The sequence below is a fragment of the Lagopus leucura genome, unplaced genomic scaffold (genome assembly GCF_019238085.1).
Source record: "Lagopus leucura isolate 7727_CA_CO unplaced genomic scaffold, USGS_WTPT01 Super-Scaffold_73, whole genome shotgun sequence".
NCBI classification, from domain to species: Eukaryota; Metazoa; Chordata; class Aves; order Galliformes; family Phasianidae; genus Lagopus; species Lagopus leucura.
In genome coordinates this window covers 82,941,800-82,954,281 of record NW_024962252.1, presented here as the reverse complement: position 1 = coordinate 82,954,281, position 12,482 = coordinate 82,941,800, and the positions used below count along the sequence as shown (strand labels likewise).

The following is a 12,482-nucleotide window of genomic DNA, read 5'->3' as shown; positions in this document are numbered from 1 at the left end:
AGATAGTACTTCTGGCTTTCTGATATGCACAGATTTACTAGTATTAAAATGACTGATATTCTGAGATGTGTCCTGGAGCTACAGTGTGTTTTGTCTGTGAATCGAATCCACCTATATCATACATCTTATATTGATATCTATCACAATGTAATTTTTGTAAGAATGTCAAGTTATGGAAATTAGATTAACTGAACTTCATAATCAGCTAACAAACTGATTTTGATAGCTGAACGAAGGAGGCATTGTATTCAATTATCTTTTGTTTCCTCTTTCAAAGTTTGTAGCCTAATGTGCAGAAATATTTGTAGCTGATATTGCTACAAATTCCTGCAACAAAATTTTATGAGAATTTTTGCTCACTAGCTTATGGTTTGGTGAAAATATTCTTGTATGAATTTCATTGTAAGCTTGTAAATGTTCAGTACATATTTCTATTTCTGTGAGTTATTCCTTATGGGTCAAATCTTACATCTGCTTGTGGTGCCTGTTGAGGTACCCTTACTACAGATCTGTTGTTTAGAACTGACACATTAGAGAGCATAAGTTCTCTTGCCTGTGGATAGGGTCCTCAGTTCTTTAAAGCTGCCAAGAAATTGCACAGACCCCCTTTGTGTACTTGGAAAGCTGGGAGAAAAGCTAGGAATTTGCCACTGATTTGCCACAGGATACTGACCTTTGCAGTAGAATAATGTTCAAGTTATCAGGTAAAATCTCATCCTCATTTTGTTATGGGCTTTCAAAAAAAATAAATAAATAAAACAAACAACAACAACAACAACAACAACAAAATGGTTATTTAGGGTTCCAGCTGTTAAAATTTGTGATTTTTTTTTCTTTTTATTTATTTATTTATTTATTTAGCAAAGAACCTACCAAAAAATTTTCTGGTTTTCTTCTAGAAAGGTTTGTAAAAGCATAATGACCAATAATAGTAGACAGAACAGAGGCTGAAAGGGTCTCTGTGTGCTAGAAATACCACTGTCCTCTGTGTGGTTGCCTAATTTGGATGTTGTGTAAAGAAGAGAAACACCAATGAAATAATTTAAGGAAAGGAAGATGGGCTAAATATTTTAAATTTATGGGCTAACTATGTTAAAATTATATGTGTATTCCTTAGGTAAAGGAAGAATGCAAGGCTAATACCCTTTGTCCTTTACCTATGGAGAAAACAGCACATTGTGGAAAGTGTGACTTTGATCCTAGAGAGAATATCTGTGCATGGATAAAAAGTTCACAGAGCTCTACAGGAAAGGAGATAAAGGAAGATGTGTGTCCAGCTGAAGAGGAGACTGTCTACACAGGAAGCCCAAACCAATATTCATTCACAGGTAAGGAAAAGTGGCATATGGAATAGGTGATTTGCTAGTGTGCTTAATTCACCTGGGATAAAAAGATGTCCTGAATGCTGTCAGGTATTCTAATTGACTGTGAAGCAATTGTAGTGAAGTAGCATTCTTTAACAACTAGTCAGTGAATCAAGACAGTATCTTCAGGGAATTGAAATGAGTAGTAAGAAGTTCAGTGAATACATGAGGTCTGAAGCTCCTTTCACAACTATTGCTAGAAGTGTATCTATACCAGACAATAGCCTTGCATCAAGGAACAACTTCTGTATCTGTTTTAACCACGTACTTTCAAAGACACAGAAAAATGAAGCAAAACTTACTTTGTGTATTGATTAATGATTGAGACGATCCAACTGTAATTTTCTTTTTCTAGATCTGAACTTAGAACCTTTTGTCACGTATGAGTACAGGGTGGCCGCTTGGAATAGCCATGGGAGAGGCTTCAGTGAAATTAGCAGAGCTGTCACTAAGCAAGATGTGCCACAAGGTGTAAGTCCACCAAAATGGGCCAAAGTGGATAATCGGGAAGACATGATACTTCTAAACTGGGAAGAACCGCTCCAACCGAATGGTACTGTCATATGTTCAGAAAAAAAAAAAAAATAGGAATATATTCTATCACTACATTGATAGCGTTCCAAAATCACAAAATGTTGTTTAATTAATCATTGGCACTGAAACATACTTTTTGCTCTTGGTTGAGATCATTTTCATCACCACTAAGAGTAGATTCTAGCTTCTTTTAAAAGAAGACAATTTACTATGTCCCTAAGAAATACCCAGAACATCTTTTGAGAACAATTTAATAATAATAAGGAAATAGAATCATGTTGTAAAATAGGGGGGAAGGTGGCTTGATGCTCATACTTCTTTCAGGAAAAATTGGTTATGTTTTTCAAACAGTGAAATCTTGGACTACCTCTCTTAATAAACACTGAGATCTACTGAGATGTTGATGTAAATGTTGAGTAGAGTAACTGATTATTAACACTAACCATTTAAGTGGAATGATTGCCTGTTAGAGTGGCTGCCTGCAGATTTCATTTAATATTTTCTGTTTGCAGAGGAGGTTACTGTAGAATACCATCATGCAGTATTTCTCAGCTAACAAAAGGGAAAACTTTCTTTCTGTGATAGGTCTTATTATTCACTATATTGTTCTCCGAAATGGAATTGAGCGTTTTAGAGGAACCGAAATGAGCTTCAGAGACACAAGTGGCATCCAGCCATACCATGAATATTCTTACCAGCTACGAGCTTGCACTGTTGCTGGTTGTGCAGACAGCAACAAGGTTAGTGAATTGGTCTTCATGGAACTAGTGCCAGACTTTTATCAGCCACTATGGTAACATAAAAATGCTTTTGGAAAGGTGTAATTTGAAGACATGATGGTTACTGAGTAGGTGAAAAACATTAATAATCCTTATTTGGATTCAGCCACTGACAGGTGATTATTTGGAACCTAAGGTTGATACAAGCAAGCAGAAGTAGAAAGCAGTAGCTCAGTCTCGGCAGCAATGAAACTGCACTGTACAAACTGATGTTTGTTAAAGAGAAAGCTGCACATAGTAGAGTAAGGAATATTAAAATGCACATTCTCTATGCCTTGAAGTTAAATCTTCACTTCTCCCTAAGATGTTGACAGCTTCCTCTTCCTTGGTATTTATTACTTTATCTGCTTTAGCTAGTGTATCAGCTTCTTCAACAACATTATTCTGGGGATGCTTCTACTACACTACCCTTCACTAGCTTTCCGTGTCTACCTTCAGGTTTTACACTTACCTTGTGCACAGCCTGCCTCTGCTTCTGTTATAAGCAAACAGAATCTCTTTCCTACTCCTGTCAATGTTTCATTTCTTCTCTTGTCACTTAGAATCACAGATGCCTTTCACCAGCATCACTATTTAAACAGCTGTAGTTTCTCTTCTGCAAAGTATCAGCCTCACTCAACGTTTGGAAGAGCTCCTTAGGTGACCATTTTTCAAAATAATAAGCTTGCCTTTGTGAAAATGAATTACTAGGAGTGCAAGCATAAGATCTGTAGAAGTAGCAAATAAGGACTATGCTTTGTAATTATAATATTTGTGGGACTGAAAAGTTGGGGCTTTTTCTGATGTTCAGATGTTTTTCTCATTGTTCAGTTTTCAGTCGAAAGTAGGATGAAAGGAAGCACTGACACAGAGTGATGCAGCTAGGAGGATAGTCCTCTACCTACACACAGCTGTGGTCTGGAAGCTATGGAGACATAGTTGCTACAACCATTAGCCTAAGCTGATAAATTCTCCTTAGTCCAGTTGTCTGTAATTAAGGAGTTTACTGCTCCTAACACTGAAGTCTGCAAGTAGAGACTGATTCAATCAAATGCACTAAGACAAGATATGATAGAGGGCACATTTTATATTTACAGCATTATATAAACACTTTATAGTGGTAATAACAGAAAAAGAAAAGTGGTTCTCAGAGAGGTCTGACTCTCTTATTAAATGAGCGTGATTTGAATATGCCTCTGTGGGAGAGATATTTGTGTTTTTACAAAGACCTAATAAGTGCTAAGTTATTCTTGCAGAATCTTAGGTTTCCTTACAAAACCATGGAGTTGCAAATAACTTTGATGGAGTTCAGATTGTAAGGGGTATTTTGAGGCTCAGCCCCATGTTTACTGGTGCTGAAAATAAATGAAATCAGGCAGTTAAAATGCAGAGACACTGACAAACCATATGGAAGAGAGTTATCAAGAGTTTTCAAGCAATACAGTTTTTGTTGTTTTACCCTGTGCTATACACTGCAACTAAAATGTGGTGAACCTGTTGTGGTAAATTGTAGACATAGACTTATGTAATATATTCAAGGTCAGATTTCATTGTAAAAAAAGGAGGAAAAAACTAACTAGTTCTCCAGGCTCTTGGTAATGATATGCCAGGCCAAACAACATTTTAAAATGAAAGTGACATTCTCATTGATCATGGTATCTAGTGTACTATTACATTAAATTGCTCTTTAATTCATATGTCTTCAGGTAGTTGCAGTCACTGTCCAAGGAGTCCCAGAGAGTGTTCAGCCTCTAGACATCAGTGCTCTGAACTCAACAGCATTGCATTTAAGCTGGATTGCACCCAAGAAACCAAATGGTATCATCAGAGAGTACCGGATCAGTCAAGTGGGAAAAGGACTTATATACTCTGACACTGGAAGCAGAATGCACCACACAGTATCAGGTAAGGAGGCAGATCTCTCTGAGAAGTCTAATGTCCTGTCCTTAAGACATAAGGAAATAATAACATTAAAACTGCCACCTATCAGTAACTTTTAAATCCAGCATTTTGTGCTCAGTTTAGAAATGCTTTATATGATTTTACATATCTTAAACTTACTTTCCTCAAGCCTTTCAATTATGCCACTATTCATTAAGATATTAATAGATGTAATTTCAAAATTATCTTCAGAACTGAAATTTGTAATGTAAATGATACAGCTTTTCTTGCCTATTGCAAGGAAGAAGAAATCCTTGAGAAGCAAGGATTTTTTCTTTTTGTGTGCCTGTTCCATTAAGCAATTATCCACTGCTGCCATGTTCGGCCAGCAGCAAAACAAGTGATTGTTCTTTGTCATAATCAAAAGTTGTGTTGTCTTCTGTGGGAGGTTCTTTGGATAATAATGTGGAATTCATGGCACTGATTCTACACTGTGGATAACTGTTGCTCTGTAAATCCAAAGAATCCTTTTTTTTTTTTTTTTTTTCTCTCCATAATCTCAAATGTTTGAGCTAACTGTTGTCTTATTCCCTGTGGATGTAGAATTTGATTTTCTTTTCTTTTTTTCTTCTCCAAAAAAATTCACTTTTCCCTGAGCAACAGTTGAACATTAATGAAGCTGTAACATTAGTATTTCTTGAGACTTTGAATCTTGGGTCTTGCAAATAACAGACAAGAAGGCTAGCACCTTGCCACTGCACCATTGTCTTGCTGCTTATTTTTAATTACATCAAAGCTTTGGAAACATGATCCCACAAATGCTTTGTGGGAATAGCCGTGAATGTGCTCATCATGTGAAATCCATAAATTGCTTATAATCCTCTCAAGATGTTAAAAAAAGCATTAAGTAATTGAAGACAGGAAGTCCTCAGTTAATTATTTAGAGGTGTTATCAATGCTTTAAGCAAACTGAAGCATTTTCTGCTATCTCACTGAGTTGAATGCCACTGGGACATAGGGGCAGCAGCCATCATCTTCTCATATTCTCTAATGCAAACAGCACATGGCAGCTTGTCAATAAAAGACCTTTTTATATCATTTATTACTGAACACTTCCACTACCCTGTAAAGAACAATTTGGATGACAGTTATGGCATTGTTTCACTTTGCGTTACTACTACTTTAAAAATGGGCCTGCTAATGCTCTACTCTGGGGGGCAGGCAGAGGGTAAGACTGAAGAAAAATAATTAGAGGAATTGTTAGAGAAAGCTACGAGTGACCTCTCCAGCAGCAGCAAGTGGGCCTGTAGTAAAATCTCAAATATCTCCCTTTTTAATGCACTAAATAACATATATCAAATAAGAAGCTTTATCAAGCATGTGTAGAAAGTCATCTTTACGTAAAATTCAGACAGGATTGTTGACATTAAAGTTAGGAGAAGATACAAGATTACAAAATATACATGACTGAATAGTTTCAAATATATTCTCTATTTCATGGCAGTGAAAATTGAAGAGATGCAATAATGCTGTCACTGGTCAACTCCCTCTCCACACAGCTCTGAATTATGAATAATACTTATCTAAAAGAAGCTCTTGGGGATGGAGGGGGTGTGTGAGGCTGTGGTCAGAAATCTGACATCCTCCTGAGTAAAATTCCTACAGTGGGACCAGAGAGTGTTAGCCTGGAAGTTAATTACTGACCTTGCTTGAGCCATACTCACAAATGAAGACAAACAGCATCAGAAAGAATTATTTGGCTAATAAGACAGTGCAATCTTTAAAAAGCTGTTTTGCAACTCCTTTGGCAAACAACAAATACTGCTATAATAAAATAGACTTCTAAGAGTAAAACAACAAAATAATAATAGACTAAAAAGAAAGAAAGAAAGAGAAGTATCCTCTTGTGAATAATCACATAGAGAAATTGGAAAAGCAAAACACTCTTTATGTTTCAAGATTATCTCACTTGTTATTTTTATTATTAATCACATACATAGCTTTGTACAAAACTTTCCAAAGCATAAGAGAAGGTACTTAATGCAAAGCTTTAATAACCTCGATAAAAATCTGCTATGACTGCTCCATGTATGACTAGAGGTTTCAGGTATCAGAATTTCACCAATAAATTTGGTGAAACCATGTGCTCTTTTTTTAATGCCCATTTTTCTCTTTAAAGTGTAGCTGTAAATGAGTATTGCTTTATTATGCATGTTTCTTTTAAAAGTGAACATGACTCCCTTTAGGGGAATTCAAGTAATTTGTTGCCACAGTAATCTTTTCTATCCTGAAATGTGAAATACTTGGCTTTCCTCCACGCCTTTGCCTCTCTCTCGTCTGCAAGTGTCATTTCCTCCCATCTTACTTTTATACTCGGTGTTCAGATGATTTTTATTCTCTTCCAATTCATGATTAGGTTACAATCAGGGCTGTCCCTCTGAGTCATCTCTTTATTTTCTCTTTCACATATCGTCCAATTTGTAAGCAGCCTGCATGCTTCCGTTCATTATTTTAGCTTTCTACGTAATCGGTCATTCTTACTTTATTTTTTTTCTATGTATTTTAATTAAAAAGTCTTCATACTGGCTATAAGCAAGGATTTGTTTGTAAACAAAGATCTTGCCCAGGCGTTTTTTCCTTTTCACAAAAAAGCATTGTTCTTGAAGTAATTACAATTAGGCCCACGAGTTACATCACAAGTATGATCACAAAGCCAAGTACTTGCAAATTGACCTAGATAATCTGTGTGAATTGACCTGTCTAATCCTACTTCAGCCTCTTTTACATAAGCACTATGAAATGGCCTGTACGACAATGGCACAGTCGTTTGCAGGTAGGGTTGCTGCCTCACTTTGTGTACAAGCTGTGCCTCCTCCAGGGCAGAATAATCATAACAAAAAGAAGACTTCTATATAGAAGATTGTCGCTTCAGCTTTTGTGGTGTTTAGTAGGGTTATTCCTCGTGGGAATCTCGGTGTAGATGGGCCTAATTGGAAGTCTGCACGCAAATATCCTTTTGGCTCAGCAGACATCAGGGAGGGACGAACCCAAGGTCCATGCAGATGTGGAGCACGATGAGGGAAGCCACAGGAATGGCACAGACCCATTTTCCAGCCTAGCCTTGTGCCCTTAGCCAAGCTCATAGATGTGCCAGCCTCCATCACCAGCACAGCACTGTCTGGCCTCACCGAGCTGGGGCCACATCCTGGCCATGCTCAGCCCCAGGGAGGTGTCCATGGCGGAGGCTTCCCCAGCTGCTGCTGGCCTGCCCTGCTGCTGACCTGCACTGCTGCCTGGCTCGTGACAGGGAAGAGGCTTGGGCAGGTCTCTTGTATCCTGTGGGGCAGCAGGTTAGAAAGTGACAGCAAAAGAAGGGTAGGAGAGTGTTGAAGGAGAGATGGTCCAAGGATTAAGAGAGTTCTCTGGGGCATTCATTTCCGTTTAGGTTGCTTGCTGGCTGGCACAAAGGCAGACACATCACAGTCTTTCACAGGTTTGCTGTGAAATTTGTTCTTCCTGTTGCTACCCTCGAGTCCACTTTTCTTCTTTCAGTTTGGTAACCTACAGGCAGTTTGACGTAAAAACTGAAGTCACTGACACAAGGCACAAAGATGTTTGAAAATTTCTAGGATAGGATCAAAGCAATATATTCTCTTGTAGTCTCATTCAAGAATGCCCAGTATAAGAGGTCTGAGCTGAAAAAAATAGTTTCCTAAAACTTAGTAAGTAAATAACATTAATGTCTTGAAACCTGGTTATCATTCCTGTTTCTGATTGTTTTACAGCAGATTTAGCAAAAATCAGGTGCTTACTTGTTGGAAACCTTTGAATTTCCATGGCCATCACCAGTGGTGGAGAATATGTCTTTGCCAAGAATGGGCGACTTCCAGTAACATTTTAATTATTATGTGTAGTTTCAAAAAGGAAAAAAAAAAAAAAAAAAAAAGCAAATTATCAGGATGTTCATTTGGGCCGAGGTCTGGACTGTTGCTCCTATGCTGCAGGTGCTATCTAAGTAAATTGATTTGAAGCTGAGATATGTCTAAATGAAGAACATATATAGATCCACTGTAGCATAGTAACATACTCAATCTGAATTGTTTTGTCAGGTTTTTTTGTTTTTTGTTTTTTTGGTTTTTTTTAATTTGTAGAGTATATATTTCTAAGTTAGCAATAATTCACTATTTCAGTATTATTGAGATGTAAAGAAGAATTACTCAAATTTTATGTTTGCCAAAAATACTAGAAGTTAAATTTACCTTACGGTGCGGTATTTCCTGTGTAGGTGCACAGTTCTTAAAATGCCTGATGTCAGCATTTAGCCTTAATCTCTGTTCTTTCTAGGTCTGCAGCCATACACTAACTACACCTTCCTGCTTACTGCATGTACATCTGCTGGCTGTACTTCCAGTCAACCACTTTCAGGTCAAACTTTGCAAGCTGCTCCTCATGGTAAGGGGAAAAAGACATTCTTATAGACCTGCAATGATACAGTCATTAGGTCTTGTATTTTTAATGGTTTAACAAGGTGCAAAACTCCATTATCATCCATCAAGCTATCATGTATAAATTTACACAAGAGAATTTGTCTTTCTTCTTGGATCTCATCACTGTCTTTACACTTACTGCCTGGCACTGCATTTATGCTTTGTTTTTATGACAATTTTTCCACATTCATCTCGAAATTACCAAGGTTAGATTTAATAGATGTATGTTTTTAAAACCACAAATAAATGTGCAGAGATAATTAGACACAGAAATGCCGGAGACTTTGACTTTGTTCTCCATTAATCTGTATTTTGTCTAGTTAGATACATTTAATGAGTGTTTAATTAAGAATGTGTATTAAATTCTGTCATTCTTTCTGGCAATGTTTAATGCATTTATTACATTTGCTGAAAGCAACAGCACAAACTGTAGAAATGGAAAATGAAATGCATCTTTATGTTTCTATCATTAAGTTAAATTAGTGCCATTGTGGTGTTAATAGGGGTATGGCCAAAACCTCATCATATCATAGTCAGCTCAACAGAAGTAGAAATCTACTGGAGTGAACCAAAGATGCCCAATGGACTCATTACTCAGTATCGATTATTTCGTGATGAAGAACAGATATTCTTGGGTGGTAGTAGAGACCTGAATTTCACAGATGTTAACCTGCAGCCTAACAGTAGGTAAGGTATACTAACGTATTTTGGTAATGTGTGAAAGGTGTTGAAAATGTGTGTTTTTTAAATGTACAAAAGTTATTTATAAAATGTGCAAGTTATTCCTTTAATTAAAAAAGTCTTCCTTTTTTACTTTTTTGGTTTTGAAAAAATGGTAAGGGGCACTTGTAGGAAGCTTCTAAATGTTGGAAAGCCTTGATTAAATGACTATTTTGTTCTTTTTCTGAGAATAAGTTAATGTGATTCAAACCTTGTTTTGTTTTTCTTTTGTTGGTGATAGTCCTTTATCAGTTGTTTGTTGTTTTTTTTATAGAATGAACCATAGAATGGCTTGAGTGGGAAGGGACCTTAAAGCCTCCAGCCTCCTGTCATGAGCAGGGCTGCACAGGGCCCCATCCAACCTGGCCTTTAGCACCTCCAGGGATGGGCACCACAGTTTCTCTGGGCAGCTGTGCCAGGGCCTCAATGTCCTCTGAGTAAAATTTGCTTAAGGAATATGCTTGGAAAAAATAAAGGCTTTCTATGACAGTCAGCAGTTAATGTGGTTTATAATGTTTTTGTGAATATTGAACATACTGGCACAGAAGCATCAGTTCCTGATACATTGAATAGGCAGTTCTGAGATTCTAATAGGTTTTGGCATTTTTTTCAGGATCGATATTTCTCTTATGTAAACTACTGCAAATTTTAGTGTGAAAACTATTATTCTCATTATCTAAGAAATCTTTAAGGTGATAATGTTCACTAATCCAGTTATTGTAGTCTATTCACTTTAAACTAGTGAAAATGTGAATGTTCTATTACTGACACGCTTAAAGCTTCTAACTGTAGTGCCTGCTGATCTTTTTGTGTTTGTGCAGATATGTTTACCAGCTGGAAGCCAGCACTTGGGGCGGCAGCAACACTAGTGATGAATATGTTATACAAACACCAGTAGGAACACCAGAGAAAATTCACGTTCCATATAATGTCACAGTAATTGATGCTTATTCTATATTTCTAGCTTGGGACATGCCAGGTAAAAACATATTTCTATGTACCATTTTGTAGCAAAATGAAAGGATGGAATAACACTATATTCAGGCAAGCAGTTCAGTCGTTCTGATTTTTTTATTCTGTGTATTTGGTTTTACTACGTGATTTAAATAACCAGTATCTATATCTACTGTTTCCTGGAGACATATTATTTTAATATTGTTGACCTATATACTTGATATGGGTATTGTGAGGATTAGCTAATCAAAAATCATGCGTTAATTTGATCTTATAAACTGTTACTGAGTACAAGTAGTATGAGGGAAAAAAGCAATTATACTGAAAATAAGTTTTCCCTTATGTTCCAACCAACCTGAGTTATCAACAGGGAAACCTGCCAACCTTTTGGGTTGGTGATGTCTTGATATCTATGCTGGCAATTAAAACGTACAGGTGTCCAGCAGGTATACTGTGTTGAACTCCTTTAATAAGAGGTGTGAGAGTGCAATACAGAGATCCTTCACTAGCTTTGACCCTGATAGAATAAATTTAACTCACTACAGCACCTTAGTGTTACGTGGATGTATTACCTTGCAGGATGATGAGTTAGCAAAGGCTCATAATTTCTTTTTCCTCTTGTTCCTCTTCTCTTGAGCATCATTAGGTTGTCTTAGCCTTCAACAGAGGTAGGGTAGAAAGGAAGAAATGAAAAACAGTGTCTTCTGTAGTTCATTTCCAGCAAGGTGTCTTCCAGATTCTTTACACTATTTTCAGTTATAGTGAGGTCAGGTTTTTTTAGATACTTCAAACGTTTGCATACTAGCAACAATATGTGTTTTATCAGTGAACTCATAGAAGTGTTGGATGTCACCTCTTCCTAATTATTAAGATGTTTGCGCCTTACAGAGCAGTCACAGCAACATCAATTGACATAAAAAATAAAGTGACCTAGAAAAGGTATTTTGCCTTCAGTGCTGGGATTGCAAGTATTGCAGCAGTGCTTAGCAGCATTCACCCTACCCATTTAAGCAATGATTAATAAATCTATAATACCCTGAGCTGTCAATCTTTTAGTTTTCAGAAGCACAAAATCCATTATAGAAATGCTATAATATATGAAAAAGATTAAAATCTTAAATTAAACTTTTCCCCCTTCTGCCTGGAAGGATTTAGAACCTAGCAGAAGGCAGGTGAATTCGAATGGCACATAATCTACAGTTGGTTTTATTGGAAAGTGGCTCATACTGTATTAGAGTTTTGATAATAAATGTAATTTAAGATACAAAATATTCAGCAACGTTTTAAATAGATTTAAAACATAAGAGTATACTGGAAAAGCATGGGCTTGTGTTGAGTGGGATGCTCTCCTTCATGTTCTAGACTTTTTTTTTCCAGCTGCTCAAATTGCTGTTACTTGTAGCAGTTTACAAGCCTGCAAGGAGCATCAGGCTCTGTGTGCTACATTTGGATATATTGCAAGTAAGATTGTGTATACAGAGTCTTGTGTATTCTCAAAGCCACACTATCAGAGGGGCGAGGAAGAGATAGGATGTTATGAATCTGCTGTAGAGGATGAAGGGTTGATATACACAGCTGCAGGAATCGTTCTCCTCAGACAGAACATGTCCTTCTTCCCAGATACTGGGATGCACCCTCTAAACTTATCTTACCTTTGTGGATATTTGGTGATTCAGTTCCTTCTTCTTTTCCTCCATGTGGGGTCAATTATTTAAGCCTTTAAGTGTAGACAAGAGATTGGGTGCTTTTTTTTTTTTTTTTTTTTTTTTTTTTTTTTTTTTTTT

At 36.8% G+C, this 12,482-nt stretch overlaps 1 protein-coding gene across 1 annotated transcript in view; it reads left to right on the top strand.

The window, feature by feature from the left end:
• USH2A (usherin) overlaps positions 1-12,482 on the top strand; it is a 394,411-nt gene that overhangs the window by 315,631 nt on the left and 66,298 nt on the right. Inside the window, exons 54-60 of the mRNA XM_042878308.1 lie at positions 1,118-1,328; positions 1,720-1,917; positions 2,484-2,638; positions 4,363-4,561; positions 8,882-8,989; positions 9,528-9,711; positions 10,566-10,723. Of these exons, the coding sequence (XP_042734242.1) occupies positions 1,118-1,328; positions 1,720-1,917; positions 2,484-2,638; positions 4,363-4,561; positions 8,882-8,989; positions 9,528-9,711; positions 10,566-10,723 (1,213 nt within the window). The remainder of the gene's footprint in view (positions 1-1,117; positions 1,329-1,719; positions 1,918-2,483; positions 2,639-4,362; positions 4,562-8,881; positions 8,990-9,527; positions 9,712-10,565; positions 10,724-12,482) is intronic.